The sequence below is a fragment of the Schistocerca piceifrons genome, chromosome 1 (genome assembly GCF_021461385.2).
Source record: "Schistocerca piceifrons isolate TAMUIC-IGC-003096 chromosome 1, iqSchPice1.1, whole genome shotgun sequence".
NCBI classification, from domain to species: Eukaryota; Metazoa; Arthropoda; class Insecta; order Orthoptera; family Acrididae; genus Schistocerca; species Schistocerca piceifrons.
In genome coordinates, this window is record NC_060138.1 from 767,693,842 (window position 1) to 767,712,211 (window position 18,370).

The window sequence follows — 18,370 nt, forward strand, 5'->3', positions numbered from 1 at the left end:
TAAATTGTAAGACATTTCCAGGGGCAGATGTGGACTCTGACCACAATCTATTGGTTATGACCTGTAGATTAAAACTGAAGAAACTGCAACAAGGTGGGAATTTAAGGAGATGGGACCTGGATAAACTAAAAGAACCAGAGGTCGTACAGAGATTCAGGGAGAGCATAAGGGAGCAATTGACAGGAATGGGGGAAATAAATACAGTAGAAGAAGAATGGGTAGCTTTGAGGGATGAAGTAGTGAAGGCAGCAGAGGATCAAGTAGGTAAAAAGACGAGGGCTAGTAGAAATCCTTGGGTAACAGAAGAAATATTGAATTTAATTGATGAAAGGAGAAAATATAAAAATGCAGTAAGTGAAACAGGCAAAAAGGAATACAAACGTCTCAAAAATGAGATCGACAGGAAGTGCAAAATGGCTAAGCAGGGATGGCTAGAGGACAAATGTAAGGATGTAGAGGCCTATCTCACTAGGGGTAAGATAGATACCGCCTACAGGAAAATTAAAGAGACCTTTGGAGAAAAGAGAACGACTTGTATGAATATCAAGAGCTCAGATGGAAACCCAGTTCTAAGCAAAGAAGGGAAAGCAGAAAGGTGGAAGGAGTATATAGAGGGTCTATACAAGGGCGATGTACTTGAGGACAATATTATGGAAATGGAAGAGGATGTAGATGAAGATGAAATGGTAGATATGATACTGCGTGAAGAGTTTGACAGAGCACTGAAAGACCTGAGTCGAAACAAGGCCCCCGGAGTAGACAATATTCCATTGGAACTACTGACGGCCGTGGGAGAGCCAGTCCTGACAAAACTCTACCATCTGGTGAGCAAGATGTATGAAACAGGCGAAATACCCTCAGACTTCAAGAAGAATATAATAATTCCAATCCCAAAGAAAGCAGGTGTTGACAGATGTGAAAATTACCGAACTATCAGCTTAACAAGACACAGCTGCAAAATACTAACACGAATTCTTTACAGACGAATGGAAAAACTAGTAGAAGCCAACCTCGGGGAAGATCAGTTTGGATTCCGTAGAAACACTAGAACACGTGAGGCAATACTGACCTTACGACTTATCTTAGAAGAAAGATTAAGGAAAGGCAAACCTACGTTTCTAGCATTTGTAGACTTAGAGAAAGCTTTTGACAATGTTGACTGGAATACTCTCTTTCAAATTCTAAAGGTGGCAGGGGTAAAATACAGGGAGCGAAAAGCTATTTACAATTTGTACAGAAACCAGATGGCAGTTATAAGAGTCGAGGGACATGAAAGGGAAGCAGTGGTTGGGAAGGGAGTAAGACAGGGTTGTAGCCTCTCCCCGATGTTGTTCAATCTGTATATTGAGCAAGCAGTAAAGGAAACAAAAGAAAAATTCGGAGTAGGTATTAAAATTCATGGAGAAGAAATAAAAACTTTGAGGTTCGCCGATGACATTGTAATTCTGTCAGAGACAGCAAAGGACTTGGAAGAGCAGTTGAATGGAATGGACAGTGTCTTGAAAGGAGGATATAAGATGAACATCAACAAAAGCAAAACAAGGATAATGGAATGTAGTCTAATTAAGTCGGGTGATGCTGAGGGAATTAGATTAGGAAATGAAGCACTTAAAGTAGTAAAGGAGTTTTGCTATTTGGGGAGCAAAATAACTGATGATGGTCGAAGTAGAGAGGATATAAAATGTAGGCTGGCAATGGCAAGGAAAGCGTTTCTGAAGAAGAGAAATTTGTTAACATCCAGTATTGATTTAAGTGTCAGGAAGTCATTTCTGAAAGTATTCGTATGGAGTGTAGCCATGTATGGAAGTGAAACATGGACGATAAATAGTTTGGACAAGAAGAGAATAGAAGCTTTCGAAATGTGGTGCTACAGAAGAATGCTGAAGATTAGATGGGTAGATCACATAACTAATGAGGAAGTATTGAATAGGATTGGGGAGAAGAGAAGTTTATGGCACAACTTGACCAGAAGAAGGGATCGGTTGGTAGGACATGTTCTAAGGCATCAAGGGATCACCAATTTAGTATTGGAGGGCAGCGTGGAGGGTAAAAATCGTAGAGGGAGACCAAGAGATGAATACACCAAGCAGATTCAGAAGGATGTAGGTTGCAGTAGGTACTGGGAGATGAAAAAGCTTGCACACGATAGAGTAGCATGGAGAGCTGCATCAAACCAGTCTCAGGACTGAAGACCACAACAACAACTACAACAACATTTGCTGTAGCGATACTTCACTTAGTAATATGTCTTTTTCATCTACACTCCTGGAAATGGAAAAAAGAACACATTGACACCGGTGTGTCAGACCCACCATACTTGCTCCGGACACTGCGAGAGGGCTGTACAAGCAATGATCACACGCACGGCACAGCGGACACACCAGGAACCGCGGTGTTGGCCGTCGAATGGCGCTAGCTGCGCAGCATTTGTGCACCGCCGCCGTCAGTGTCAGCCAGTTTGCCGTGGCATACGGAGCTCCATCGCAGTCTTTAACACTGGTAGCATGCCGCGACAGCGTGGACGTGAACCATATGTGCAGTTGACGGACTTTGAGCGAGGGCGTATAGTGGGCATGCGGGAGGCCGGGTGGACGTACCGCCGAATTGCTCAATACGGGGGGCGTGAGGTCTCCACAGTACATCGATGTTGTCGCCAGTGTTCGGCGGAAGGTGCACGTGCCCGTCGACCTGGGACCGGACCGCAGCGACGCACGGATGCACGCCAAGACCGTAGGATCCTACGCAGTGCCGTAGGGGACCGCACCGCCACTTCCCAGCAAATTAGGGACACTGTTGCTCCTGGGGTATCGGCGTGGACCATTCGCAACCGTCTCCATGAAGCTGGGCTACGGTCCCGCACACCGTTAGGCCGTCTTCCGCTCACGCCCCAACATCGTGCAGCCCGCCTCCAGTGGTGTCGCGACAGGCGTGAATGGAGAGACGAATGGTGACGTGTCGTCTTCAGCGATGAGAGTCGCTTCTGCCTTGGTGCCAAAGATGGTCGTATGCGTGTTTGGCGCCGTGCAGGTGAGCGCCACAATCAGGACTGCATACGACCGAGGCACACAGGGCCAACACCCGGCATCATGGTGTGGGGAGCGATCTCCTACACTGGCCGTACACCACTGGTGATCGTCGAGGGGACACTGAATAGTGCACGGTACATCCAAACCGTCATCGAACCCATCGTTCTACCATTCCTAGACCGGCAAGGGAACTTGCTGTTCCAACAGGACAATGCACGTCCGCATGTATCCCGTGCCACCCAACGTGCTCTAGAAGGTGTAAGTCAACTACCGTGGCCAGCAAGATCTCCGGACCTGTCCCCCATTGAGCATGTTTGGGACTGGATAAAGCGTCGTCTCACACGATCTGCACGTCCAGCACGAACGCTGGTCCAACTGAGGCGCCAGGTGGAAATGGCATGGCAAGCCGTTCCACAGGACTACATCCAGCATCTCTACGATCGTCTCCACGGGAGAATAGCAGCCTGCATTGCTGCGAAAGGTGGATATACACTGTACTAGTGCCGACATTGTGCAAGTTCTGTTGCCTGTGTCTATGTGCCTGTGGTTCTGTCAGTGTGATCATGTGATCTATCTGACCCGAGGAATGTGTCAATAAAGTTTCCCCTTCCTGGGACAATGAATTCACGGTGTTCTTATTTCAATTTCCAGGAGTGTAGTTTATGAAGAGGTTAGTAATCAGATATATGTTTATATATGAATAGTGACAAAAAATCTGAAATTGCTGGTGTTTGTAATTAGCATGTTATTTACGTGAACTACTTACACTTATGCTTTCTAAATAACCAAAAGACTGTAACACATACTAAATTTCAGGTGATTAAGCCCTGCTTCAATATTCGAAATTCTTAGGTACTGGGCAAATGTCATATAAATGACAATATCGAAGATACCACAAAACTTTAAAAACAATAATAATAATAGTAATAATAATAATGATAATTTCGGGGGAAGCAAAACATAAAAACTGGAAAGAATCCATCTGCTTTTTTACATAATCTCTTTGTCATTAATACCTGTAAAATCTTGTTATTGTTGTTTCCACTCTGTGAGTTGTTAAAATTATATTTTGATATCATTTCAACAAGTACTGTATATGATATAAGCTTCAACGTCTTGTGGAATTTGGTAGAACAGGACTATCGCACAAAAACGTAGTGACTTAGAATGTAGTTCAAAACGCAGACACAAAAATTTTTGATCATTTGCACAATGAGATTGTAACGTCTAGAGAAACAAAAACAATATATTATGTAGTAATTAGAGAATTAGATGTATCATATTGTGTCATTGTATAAAATTATGTATTTTTTTTATTATTTATTTCTGAAAACGTCTGCGTCGGCGAGTAATAAAACCGACACAGAAGATAAATGTTAAACAGAGATTAAAAAAGGAACTAGTATATAATACGTGTTGTATATGAATGTCTTTGTCGTCTTAATTTGGAAGTTGTGCGAGTAAGATCTCCTGTTGTTGTCGTAGAGAACGCCAATGTAGCATTCTTTTGTCGAGACTAAGCAATGTACGCCATTACGTGTGAATTCACAAAGGTCTGTAATCACTGAGATATTTAAAGGTTTTAATAGAGTTGTTTAAATGAAAACTTGTATTATTTATTGTTAAGCTTGCTTGCATATTATCCCATCCTGTTGAGACATTTTTCAGTTATATAAATATTATCTGTGGTGCTGAGCTGCGTGGAGAACGAAGAGCCGCTGCCGCGGCGTATTTAAACGACTTACAATATAGTCGAGCATACCGCAAGGAAGCGGTAAAATAATAGTAAAATAATATTATTTCTTTTAGCTCCCAGACTGGCAGTGAAGATCAGCAGATTTTATGATGTGTTGCAGATTGATGCGGGCTGCTGATAGGATATAATTTACAGTGCAAATAATTTAATGTACCTTCAGAATCTGATAGGAATCTTGCTGTGCTCCGTTCTGGATCTGGCAAACTTTATAGTGACAACGTATTTTTTAATGAGAGTCTCATGTTCTTGGGCTAGTCGTGGTATGAAATAGCATTTTAACGAGAAATAAAATCCACTGCGAACTTGTGTTTTTGAACGATCACACGAACTGTAACATCAGTGTTCGTAACAAAGTAATTTCAACTTTTAATCACTATGAAGTAGGAAGATATATTGATTCTTAGCATGAGTTGCAGTTACGAAAAATCGTTCCTTAAATTGTAGGCCAGATCCAGAACAATCAGACTTCCACATATACATTTTATTCCGCTAAAGGGTAATGATGATAAAGAAAAGCAAAGCACAGCATTGCTAAAAGTATTTCACGTAACTCTTCTCGTAAATGTGTTGTTACAAAGAGAATAAATAAACCAAAGAGCAACAATTTTACAATTCGCGAGAGAGTTGTACGTGAAAAGATAAATGTTTGACAAGCAGTGAAACAGATTTTAAATGTATTCTGAAACAATTTCTTCCAGAAGAAATTGTACTGCCGGAAAGAAATTAGTACAAACTTTTTGTTTCTAATTCACTAAATTTATTGTCGCAACAGTGCTTATGGAATACATGAAATGATTACATTTACAGATCAATAAAAAAATTGGTTCTGAGGTACCAGGTATCGACCCATGATGAAACAGCCATATTAATGCGAGGTGTAGCCTCCATGGGCGACAATACAGGTGCTGACTCTGGCATACAGTTGCTCATACGTATGGCGAATACTGTCTTGGGATATGTAATGCTACACATGCTGCACCTGTTCACATGGTTCTGTAAGAGTTGTTGGCTGACGAGTAGCAAGAGTCATTTCTCGTCCCATAATATCCCAAACATGCTTTGGTGGAGACAAATCCGGAGATCGTGCTGCCCAGGGAAGCAGCTGCACGTCTTTCAGACCACGCTGAGTATTACAGGCACTGTGTGAGCGAACATTATCCTTTTGGAACAACACGTCACCTTCCTGCTGCATGAACGGCGAAGGAAAGGGTCTAACAGCATTGTGCACCTGCCGAGCAGTGGCTTGTGTACCCTCCAGAAACACTCCGAAGGTGAGCAAGAGTAACAGCTTATCGCATCCCAGACCATAAGGCCTGCGGTGGTGCCAGTGTGTGTTGGAAGAATACACTCTACGAGACAGCGCTCACCAAGACGTACGTACGTGCAAACGACCATCACTTGTGTGCAAGTAGAATCTGCTGTGATCGCTGATGCCATTTTAATCAGCCTGCGGCAAGTTTGAAAGGAGCAAGATACATGTCCGCTGATACGGGGAAATATATCGTGGATGACACAGTATAAATTAAAAGTCAGAAAATGTACCGAAATTTATCTATATTTCGCGCCCGGGGGTGTATTCAATAATTCAGTAACTGACTTAAATGATTAATCGAACTGTGAATGCGTAATTAGTATAATTGATTATGTCAAACTTCGATAACGATGATCATCTACTATGACAACAGGACCACACTGTGAATTGTGTTGTCTCCAGCAGTTAGTGTACACACCGTTTTCGTACTGAAATGCCTGTTAGAATTGAATAACAGAGATTTAAGAACTTTATTTAGTGACTATGCTAATTATTTGTTTGTCACACGCGAACTTTTGTATACAGCTACGTTTATGTTAGGTTACTGCACTTTAATAATATTGCAGGGCGTCAGTGCGGTATGTGACTAGATATTTATCTGTGCACAATTTAAGTAAATGATAGTCAGTCTGGTCATAAACAGTAATTTATTCAACATCTCAGTGCAAGTAAAGTGTTTGAACTATAAATGTGGTGTAGTCTACATATTGACAATTGGCTACTTGCAACCACTAACTTATCAGCCTGATTCGAGGAAGGCGCAGCTCTACAGCACAGTTAACGTTTACCATACAACTAGATGGTGTCGGCCACGGCCTGTTAGTAAGACACATCCCGGCATTCTTTTGGAACGAATTTATAAAGACCCTAACTCTCTATTCCATTCTTAATTATAGTTCTCTCTTATTCTCTTTCATAATTATTGTGAGGCCTTGACTAAGTCGTGCGACCTTGCTACAACCTTGGCTGTCTATCGTAACGTGTAACTTCAGACACACTACTAAAAACAACAACACTAAGAGTTCGTATCTTATTTTGGAGTAAACAGAATTATTTTACTAATCTTAACCGCCACTGTACCTGTCTGAATATTAATTAGGCTGTCGTACTTCCGCCGGAGCTTTTACTGGGCAAACTAGCTGCTCGTTGTATCTAGAAACATCGTCGTCGGAGCTGAATCGCTGGGACCACAATTAACGCTGACAGGTACTGTGAGACTCTGAAAAAACTCAAACGGGCATTTCAGAACCGGAGAAGATGAATGTTGAGCAAGGGCGTACACATTCTCCGTGACAACGCTCGCCCACACATCGCTCAGCAAACCGTTGCTCTCCTGCAACAGTTTCAGTGGAACATAATCGCCCACCCACCCTGACTTGGCGCCTGGTGACTATCCCCTGTTCCCTAGGTTAAAAGAACACTTGGCCGAAAGCGATTCGCTTCGACGACGAGGTGAAAGAAGAGGTTCATAACTTTCTGAACAACATGGCGGCGAGCTGGTATGACATGGGCATACAAAAACTGCCACAGCGTCTAAAAAAATGCATCGACAGAAATGGTGATTATGTCGAAAAATAGCTGAATGTTGAAGCTGTAAGCTGATGTAAACCGTTATAGAAATAAACAGGTCTATGTACTTACAAAAAAATAGGAGACCTTACTTTTGGGATTACCCACGTACTTGCCAAAGGTTACAGACCTGCCAACGGTCTGTAGGGTCGTCAAGCAGTTTGTAAACCACTTCTCTCGTGGATGAATTACATTTCTTGAAGATTCTTCCAATGACTCTGCCTGGCATCTAGTTTTCCTGCCATTAGTTTTATAAGACGATTCCACTTTAGGTCGCTCCAGATGATTATTCCCAGTTATTTTACGACGGCTAGTGTTCCCAGTCCCCCCCCCCCCCCCCATGAACCATGGACCTTGCCGTTGGTGGGGAGGCTTGCGTGCCTCAGCGATTCAGATAGCCGTACCGTAGGTGCAACCACAACGGAGGGGTATCTGTTGAGAGGCCAGACAAACGTGTGGTTCCTGAAGAGGGGCAGCAGCCTTTTCAGTAGTTGCAAGGGCAACAGTCTGGATGATTGACTGATCTGGCCTTGTAACAATAACCAAAACGGCCTTGCTGTGCTGGTACTGCGAACGGCTGAAAGCAAGGGGAAACTACAGCCGTAATTTTTCCCGAGGGCATGCAGCTTTACTGTATGATTACATGATGATGGCGTCCTCTTGGGTAAAATATTCCGGAGGTAAAATAGTCCCCCATTCGGATCTCCGGGCGGGGACTACTCAAGAGGATGTCGTTATCAGGAGAAAGAAAACTGGCGTTCTACGGATCGGAGCGTGGAATGTCAGATCCCTTAATCGGGCAGGTAGGTTAGAAAATTTAAAAAGGGAAATGGATAGGTTGAAGTTAGATATAGTGGGAATTCGTGAAGTTCGGTGGCAGGAGGAACAAGACTTCTGGTCAGGTGACTACAGGGTTATAAACACAAAATCAAATAGGGGTAATGCAGGAGTAGGTTTAATAATGAATAGGAAAATAGGAATGCAGGTAAGCTACTACAAACAGCATAGTGAACGCATTATTGTGGGCAAGATAGATACGAAGCCCACACCTACTACAGTAGTACAAGTTTATATGCCAACTAGCTCTGCAGATGACGAAGAAATTGAAGAAATGTATGATGAAATAAAAGAAATTATTCAGATTGTGAAGGGAGACGAAAATTTAATAGTCATGGGTGACTGGAATTCGAGTGTAGGAAAAGGGAGAGAAGGAAACATAGTAGGTGAATATGGATTGGGGGACAAAAATGAAAGAGGAAGCCGCCTGGTCGAATTTTGCACAGAGCACAACATAATCATAACTAACACTTGGTTTAAGAATCATGAAAGAAGGTTGTATACATGGAAGAACCCTGGAGATACTAAAAGGTATCAGATAGATTATATAATGGTAAGACAGAGATTTAGGAACCAGGTTTTAAATTGTAAGACATTTCCAGGGGCAGATGTGGACTCTGGCCACAATCTATTGGTTATGACCTGTAGATTAAAACTGAAGAAACTGCAAAAAGTTGGGAATTTAAGGAGATGGGACCTGGATAAACTAAAAGAACCAGAGGTTGTACAGAGATTCAGGGAGAGCATAAGGGAGCAATTGACAGGAATGGGGGAAAGAAATACAGTAGAAGAAGAATGGGTAGCTTTGAGGGATGAAGTAGTGAAGGCAGCAGAGGATCAAGAAGGTAAAAAGACGAGGGCTAGTAGAAATCCTTGGGTAACAGAAGAAATATTGAATTTAATTGATGAAAGGAGAAAATATAAAAATGCAGTAAGTGAAACAGGCAAAAAGGAATACAAACGTCTCAAAAATGAGATCGACAGGAAGTGCAAAATGGCTAAGCAGGGATGGCTAGAGAACAAATGTAAGGATGTAGAGGCCTATCTCACTAGGGGTAAGATAGATACCTCCTACAGGAAAATTAAAGAGACCTTTGGAGATAAGAGAACGACTTGTATGAATATCAAGAGCTCAGATGGAAACCCAGTTCTAAGCAAAGAAGGGAAAGCAGAAAGGCGGAAGGAGTATATAGAGGGTCTATACAAGGGCGATGTACTTGAGGAAAATATTTTGGAAATGGAAGAGGATGTAGATGAAGATGAAATGGGAGATACGATACTGCGTGAAGAGTTTGACAGAGCACTGAAAGACCTGAGTCGAAACAAGGCCCCCGGAGTAGACAATATTCCATTGGAACTACTGACGGCCGTGGGAGAGCCAGTCCTGACAAAACTCTACCATCTGGTGAGCAAGATGTATGAAACAGGCGAAATACCCTCAGACTTCAAGAAGAATATAATAATTCCAATCCCAAAGAAAGCAGGTGTTGACAGATGTGAAAATTACCGAACTATCAGCTTAATAAGTCACAGCTGCAAAATACTAACACGAATTCTTTACAGACGAATGGAAAAACTAGTAGAAGCCAACCTCGGGGAAGATCAGTTTGGATTCCGTGGAAACACTGGAACACGTGAGGCAATACTGACCTTACGACTTATCTTAGAAGAAAGATTAAGGAAAGGCAAACCTACGTTTCTAGCATTTGTAGACTTAGAGAAAGCTTTTGACAATGTTGACTGGAATACTCTCTTTCAAATTCTGAAGGTGGCAGGGGTAAAATACAGGGAGCGAAAGGCTATTTACAATTTGTACAGAAACCAGATGGCAGTTATAAGAGTCGAGGGACATGAAAGGGAAGCAGTGGTTGGGAAGGGAGTAAGACAGGGTTGTAGCCTCTCCCCGATGTTGTTCAATCTGTATATTGAGCAAGCAGTAAAGGAAACAAAAGAAAAATTCGGGGTAGGTATTAAAATTCATGGAGAATAAATAAAAACTTTGAGGTTCGCCGATGACATTGTAATTCTGTCAGAGACAGCAAAGGACTTGGAAGAGCAGTTGAATGGAATGGACAGTGTCTTGAAAGGAGGATATAAGATGAACATCAACAAAAGCAAAACAAGGATAATGGAATGTAGTCTAATTAAGTCGGGTGATGCTGAGGGAATTAGATTAGGAAATGAGGCACTTAAAGTAGTAAAGGAGTTTTGCTGTTTGGGGAGCAAAATAACTGATGATGGTCGAAGTAGAGAGTATATAAAATGTAGGCTGGCAATGGCAAGGAAAGCGTTTCTGAAGAAGAGAAATTTGTTAACATCCAGTATTGATTTAAGTGTCAGAAAGTCATTTCTGAAAGTATTTGTATGGAGTGTAGCCATGTATGTAAGTGAAACATGGACGATAAATAGTTTGGACAAGAAGAGAATAGAAGCTTTCGAAACGTGGTGCTACAGAAGAATGCTGAAGATTAGATGGGTAGATCACATAACTAATGAGGAAGTATTGAATAGGATTGGGGAGAAGAGAAGTTTGTGGCACAACTTGACCAGAAGAAGGGATCGGTTGGTAGGACATGTTCTGAGGCATCAAGGGATCACCAATTTAGTATTGGAGGGCAGCGTGGAGGGTAAAAATCGTAGAGGGAGACCAAGAGATGAATACGCTAAGCAGATTCAGAAGGATGTAGGTTGCAGTAGGTACTGGGAGATGAAAAAGCTTGCACAGGATAGAGTAGCATTGAGAGCTGCATCAAACCAGTCTCAGGACTGAAGACCACAACAACAACAACAACAGTGTTCCCAGTGATCTCTCACTAAAAGTGTAAACGTTACATTTATTTACATTCAGGGTCAGGTTGCCAATCCCGGTAAAAGTCACTGATCCTCTGGAGGTCTTCCTAAATTTCTCTAGGGTCTTCTGGCATTGCAGCCTTACTATGTTGTTGTGTGTTACACACATATTTGGAAGGTAGTTAAGGAAGTCCTTCTAACAAAGGGGTTTTTTCCTCCGTCTTGTGTTCACAGAATGGATACTCCCGGTTTTCCTAAACATGTCGTTAATCACAAATCTCTTTTGCGAGTAGGTATATTTCGATGTCAGTGTAAGCACTGCCAACTCATTGATATTGTGGCCTGTATGGGCATCCAAATTTAACACAAAACGAAAAACATGCTACGAGGTGTGTTTATAAAATAAAGGGACTATTGCTACAAAACATATTATTTAAAAAACATATATATATATATATATATATATATATATAGTTATTTTGACCCTCAATACATTCCCATCCTCTATACCTATACGAGTCCATGATAATTTTCTAATTTTCCTTTGATGGAAACAGTGTAGGAAGTCTTCCTCTGTAACCTCCTTGATGATGAGCGGTGATTTTTCTTTCGCCTCTTCAACGGACTGAAGTCTTGTTGCTTTTAATGCAGATTTGATCTTAAGGAATAAATGAAAGTTATATGATGCCAGGTCAGGCCAATAAGATGGATATTCTAACACTGGGACGCTGTACTTCGCTATAAATGTCGTTTATAGACAATGCGGCATGAACAGGTGCGTTGTCTTGATGCAGCACCAATGACTTGTTCTTACACAAGTCGAGTAGATTTTACTTCGTTTTCTCACAGAGCTGTGCAAGAACCTCAAGTTAGTATAACCGATTAATAGTTTGATCTTCAGGAACCCTATGACGATACACAATTCCATAAATATTGAAAAAAACCAATCATAACTACTTTGACTCTTCGTCTGCTCATTCGAGCTTTTTTCGCTCTCGGTGAAGTTTGGCCCTTACAGTGCACGAACTGGCGTTTAGTTTCTGGATCATAAGTGAAAAATGAAGATTATTGATTTTCTGTGCTCGGGAACTGGATGTAGTGTTGTCCTCACATTTGTATCGTCATAATTGACATTACTATTAAGATGACTGAATGGGCGTGGTCAGAAAGCCAGTAATTCAAGAAAAAAAAGATTCGTGAGATGTTTTCACTGTTTACAGGAAATTAGAATCATTTTCATTGATAATCAAAGTATCAGTAGAAACATTTTCACGAGCTTCTTTTTGTTGGCTCGTCAGAAGTTTCTGCACTTGTTAAAACTGATTATGTGAAATCTTTCATATGTATTCGTTGTCAATTACTACAGTTTCAACAAGCGATCGAATACTGAATCGATGATTAGATCAAATCAGTCTACCTACTTTTTCGATGTTTTCATCCATCTTTGATGTTGAAAGGCACCCGGGCGTGAGTCGTCTTGAACGTTTTCCAGGCCATCTTGGAAAAGCTTGAACCACCCAGAAACTCACGTACGTCATAATCAGTCCTCTCCATACACTTCTTTTAGTAAAAGATCGGTTTCAGTAGCAGTTTTTCCCAGTTTCATGTGGAACGCCACGACAATTAGTAGCTCTATTATTACACTTATCTAAACAAAGCAACGGCCCTTGCACAAACGAAGGCCACGGTCGCACTGATTTGTCTACAGACACTAGAGATGCCGCATTCGACTCCTAAGAAAGTTTCACGCTTCAGTTATTGGCAGCTCATTTTTGGTGCATGCGTACCTACTCTGTGACAGCATCAGTTCTGATATATTGTAGCCACAACTCGTACAATGACACAAACGGTTCATTTGTTATGAACTTCGTTTGTGTCTCTGGCTTTAGAACAGTTTTTTTCGATTATCCTAAGAGGAGAGTATTGTGTCGGAATGCGTGAGTCCCGCCGTGTGTTGCAGGGCTGCGGGAAGAGTGCTCGGCGCCAGCGGACTGTGTGAACAACGCCGAGTGCCGCGACGGCCGCTGCTCCTGCCTGCCAGACTACCTGCCCAGCGTCAACGGCGCCCGCTGCCACCACAGTGAGTACGCGGGGCCCTGCCTGCAAGCCGCAGTTTGTGGCACCAGACAACAGGTGTACCACACACACACATAGGGTTCATGAAATGCGTATTTGCCGATCAGGTGTTCTACTGAAAACCTCAAGCATCAATCGGTTTCGGTCTTAGACCACATTCAACGGGTATCTACCCAAAGTTACTAACACAAACAAATATAGTGCAAATATACAGGGTGGTCCATTGATCGTGACCGGGCCAAAGATCTCACGAAATAAGCATCAAACGAAAAAAGTACAAAGAACCAAACATGTCTAGCTTGATGGAGGAAACCAGATGGCGCTATGGTTGGCTCGCTATATGGCGCTGCCATAGGTCAAACGGATATCAACTGCGTTTTTTTAAAAATAGGAACCCCCATTTTTTACTACATATTCGCGTAGTACATAAAGAAATATGAATGTTTTACTTGGGCCGCTTTTTTCACTTTGTAATAGTTGGCGCAGTAATAGTCAAAAACAAATGGCTCACAATTTTAGACGAACAGTTGGCAACATGTAGGTTTTTTAAATTAAAATACAGTACGTAGGTACGGTTGAACATTTTATTACGGTTATTCCAATGTGATGCATGTACCTTTGTGAACTTATCATTTCTGACAACACATGCTGTTACAGCGTGATTACCTGTAAATACCACATTAATGCAATGAATGCTCAAAATGATTTCCGTCAACCTCAATGCATCTGGCAATACGTGTAACGACATTCCTCTCAACAGCGAGTAGTTCGCCTTCCGTAATGTTCGCACATGCTTTGACAATGCGCTGACCCATGTTGTCACGCGTTGTCGGTGGATCGCGATAGCAAATCAACTTCCCCCACAGAAAGAAATCCGGGGACGTCAGATCCGGTGAACGTGCGGGCCATGGTATGGTGCTTCGACGACCAATCCACCTGTCATGAAATATGCTATTCAATACCGCTTCAACTGCCGGGCATCCATCATTTGGAAACACATCGCCATTCTGTCATGCAGTGAAACATCTCGTAGTAACATCGGTAGAATATTACATAGGAAATCAGCATACATTGCACCATTTAGATTACCATCGATAAAATGGGGGCCAATTATCGTTCCTCCCATAATGCCGCACCATACATTAACCCGGCAAGGCAGCCATCGTGGATTTTCCGTTGCCCAATAGTGCATACTATGCCGGTTTACGTTACCGCTGTTGGTGAATGACGCTTCGTCGCTAAATAGAACGCGTGCAAAAAATCGGTCATCGTCGCGTAATTTCTCTTGTGCCCAGTGGCAGAACTGTACACGACGTTCAAAGTCGTCGCCATGCAATTTCTGGAGCACAGAAATATGGAACGAGTGCAATCGATGTTGATGTAGCATTCTCAACACCGACGTTTTTGAGATTGCCAATTCTCGCGCAATTTGTCTGCCGCTGATGTACGGATTAGCCGCGACAGCAACTAAAACACCTACTTGAGCATCATCATTTGTTGCAGGTCGTGGTTGACCTTTCACATGTGGCTGAACACTTCCTGTTTTCTTAAATAACGTAACTATCCGGCGAACGGTCCTGAAACTTGGATGATGTCGTCCAGGATACCGAGCAGCATATATAGCACACGCCCGTTTGGCATTTTGTTCACAATAGCCATACATCAACACGATATCGACCTTTCCCGCAATTGGTAAACGGTCCATTTTAACACGGGTAATGTATCACGAAGCAAATACCGTCCGCACTGGCGGAATGTTACGTGATACTACGTACTTATACGTTTGTGACTATTACAGCGCTATCTATCACAAAGCGAAAAAAGTGGTCCAACTAAAACATTTATATTTCTTTACGTACTACACGAATATGTAATAAAAATGGGGGTTCCTATTTAAAAAAAACGCAGTTGATATCCGTTTGACCTATGGCAGCGGCATCTAGCGGGCCAACCATAGCGCCATCTGGTTTCCCCCGTCAAGCTAGACAAGTATGGTTCTTTGTAATTTCTTCGTTTGACGCTTATTTCGGGAGATATTTGACCCGGTCACGATCAAGGGACCACCCTGTACATATTAAGAAATTATAAAGACGTACAAAACGAACGTAAATCTCTAAAAGGTTAAGAACCGGTAAAGTAGATACATCTCCACTGTCAATTATTTGACAATGGATATAGCCTAGGTGTTATAATATGTAATAATTTCCAGTATAGTAAGTGATACACAAGACATTTACTGTGCACTCAAGTAGTGAAGTAAGTTAACAGTACTGCCATGGTACAAACATGAAGAGTTGGTCGAAGACCTTCTCTAAACCTCTTCATTATATGTTACAAAGTATATCGGTCATGAGTTGATTAATTGCTGATTGCAGGAGACTAGGCTATCTTTGGTGAACTTTTTTGATACTTCCTCTTGTAAACAGAAAGCGGGACACGAAGTTGCCGTTACAAATATAGAAGAACATCTATCTCACAACAAGGAAGTAAAACCCATTCAATACCTAGATGGCAAACAGTACATCTACATCTACATCTACATAATTACTCCGCAATTCACATTTAAGTGCTTGGCAGAGGGTTCATTGAACCACAATCATACTATCTCTCTACCATTCCACTCACGAACAGCGCGCGGGAAAAATGAACACCTAAACCTTTCTGTTCGAGCTCTGATTTCTCTTATTTTATTTTGATGATCATTCCTACCTATGTAGGTTGGACTCAACAAAATATTTTCGCATTCGGAAGAGAAAGTTGGTGACTGAAATTTCGTAAATAGATCTCGCCGCGACGAAAAACGTTTTTGCTGTAATGACTTCCATCACAACTCGCGTATCATATCTGCCACACTCTCTCCCCTATTACGTGATAATACAAAACGAGCTGCCCTTTTTTGCACCCTTTCGATGTCCTCCGTCAAACCCACCTGGTAAGGATCCCGCACCGCGCAGCAATATTCTAACAGAGGACGAACGAGTATAGTGTAAGCTGTCTCTTCAGTGGACTTGTTGCATCTTCTAAGTGTCCTGCCAATGAAACGCAACCTTTGGCTCGCCTTCCCCACAATATTATCTATGTGGTCTTTCCAGCTGAAGTTGTTCGTAATTTTAACACCCAGGTACTTAATTGAATTGACAGCCTTGAGAATTGTACTATTTATCGAGTAATCGAATTCCAACGGATTTCTTTTGGGACTCATGTGGATCACATCACACTTTTCGTTATTTAGCGTCAACTGCCACCTGCCACACCATACAGCAATCTTTTCTAAATCGCTTTGCAGCTGACACTGGTATTCGGATGTCCTTACTAGACGGTAAATTACAGCATCATCTGCGAACAACCTAAGAGAACTGCTCAGATTGTCACCCAGGTCATTTATATAGATCAGGAACAGCAGAGGTTCCAGGACGCTTCCCTGCGGAACACCTGATAACACTTCAGTTTTACTCGTTGATTTCATAATGATCCATGAGTTGTATAAGAACAAACATAAGTCTCAACATAAACGTAATGTGCATGGTGTTGATAACATAAAACTGACTAAAAATAAAATTCTTACAAATAGGTACAAATTGTCAACTATCATTATTTACAGCCTAGTTACAGTAATCAACTTTTACGATTAGGTAATGATTATGTGAAGGACCACATGAATCGTCAATGTCATATCAAAAAAATGGTTCAAATGGCTCTGAGCACTATGGGACTTAACATCTATGGTCATCAGTCCCCTAGAACTTAGAACTACTTAAACCTAACTAACCTAAGGACATCACACAACACCCATTCATCACGAGGCAGAGAAAATCCCTGACCCCGCCGGGAATCGAACCCGGGAACCCGGGCGTGGCAATGTCATATCACTGTTATTGTTTGTTTTGAGAAACGATATCTAGTTGTAATATTACTATCACGAAAATGTAACAAACGACAGCATAATCAAACGAGTGACTAAATTTGGCTTTATGGACAGCTGGTAGCAAGTACATACAACAGTAATGATAGTGACACAATTTTCCTTTTAAAAACGTAATGTAGCTATAAGGCATTAAATGATTCGCCACTGGGTTATTTAAGACGCTAGTATAAAATTACTCCTAATACAGGTATATAATTGTCAAGCAACATATTTACTTGTAGGCATATTGACCGAAGAAGCATTACAAGGAACGGAGACCTCAGGTTACAGTTGACTTATCCCACAGATTTATATAAAAAATGAGGGTTTACATAATTTAAAATGCCATAACAATGTCCACGAAGAATAAGTAAGTGCCAAATTAACATACAGTTTGGAGCAAATATGCGGCCACATACTTACATGTGCACACAAGTATGCAAGTGCTGACGATTAATGAGCATGATGCATATAATAATATGACAGTATTGTATCTGTTGGATAGACATAGGGCATATTATTCATTAAGATGTGAAAAGAGCTATCATGAATAATAGAGGCATGTTTCATACAAAAGACAACTTATTGACTAGAAACTGACAACTAATGGTCAAACATGCATTTCATGAATTACTCGATGGCTGTAAACAGTCAAATAGCAAAGACGTTCGTACGCACGGCATTTCAAAGTCTTTGCAGACATAATGTTCGCTGGCGCTTCCCAGCGACACTCGGCAACCGTTAGCATTCCCCAGCCCTGGGACGACGAGTATTTCCTCGAACTAGCAGGGTCTGTCTACCAGTTGTGCAGCATACTACCTACCCCACTAACTTGACAGAGTGTTTTTCAATATTAAAATCGTAAGAATGAGTGTTTCTGTGCGGAGAAGAGTATTTTAGAAGCGAATCAGGAACGTTTTTGTATGGGCTATGCACTGCTGCCTCTCAGGGGCATAACAGTCTCAAACGACGTCTGGAAAGTGTCAGCGAACGGTTTGTCTCTCACAAAATTTGTTCCCCATGACGTAATCTCCTGGACGTTTGTCTCAAAGACTTTGAAATAACTTGTATACAGGCTGCGCGTCTAGTCCTCTGTAACA

General features: G+C 41.8%; 1 protein-coding gene across 1 annotated transcript in view; it reads left to right on the forward strand.

The window, feature by feature from the left end:
- The window catches only part of LOC124711425 (tenascin-like), a 161,473-nt gene that overhangs the window by 90,685 nt on the left and 52,418 nt on the right, over positions 1 to 18,370 (forward strand). The window contains exon 6 of the mRNA XM_047241493.1: positions 13,251 to 13,370. Coding sequence (XP_047097449.1) covers positions 13,251 to 13,370 — 120 coding nt within the window. The remainder of the gene's footprint in view (positions 1 to 13,250; positions 13,371 to 18,370) is intronic.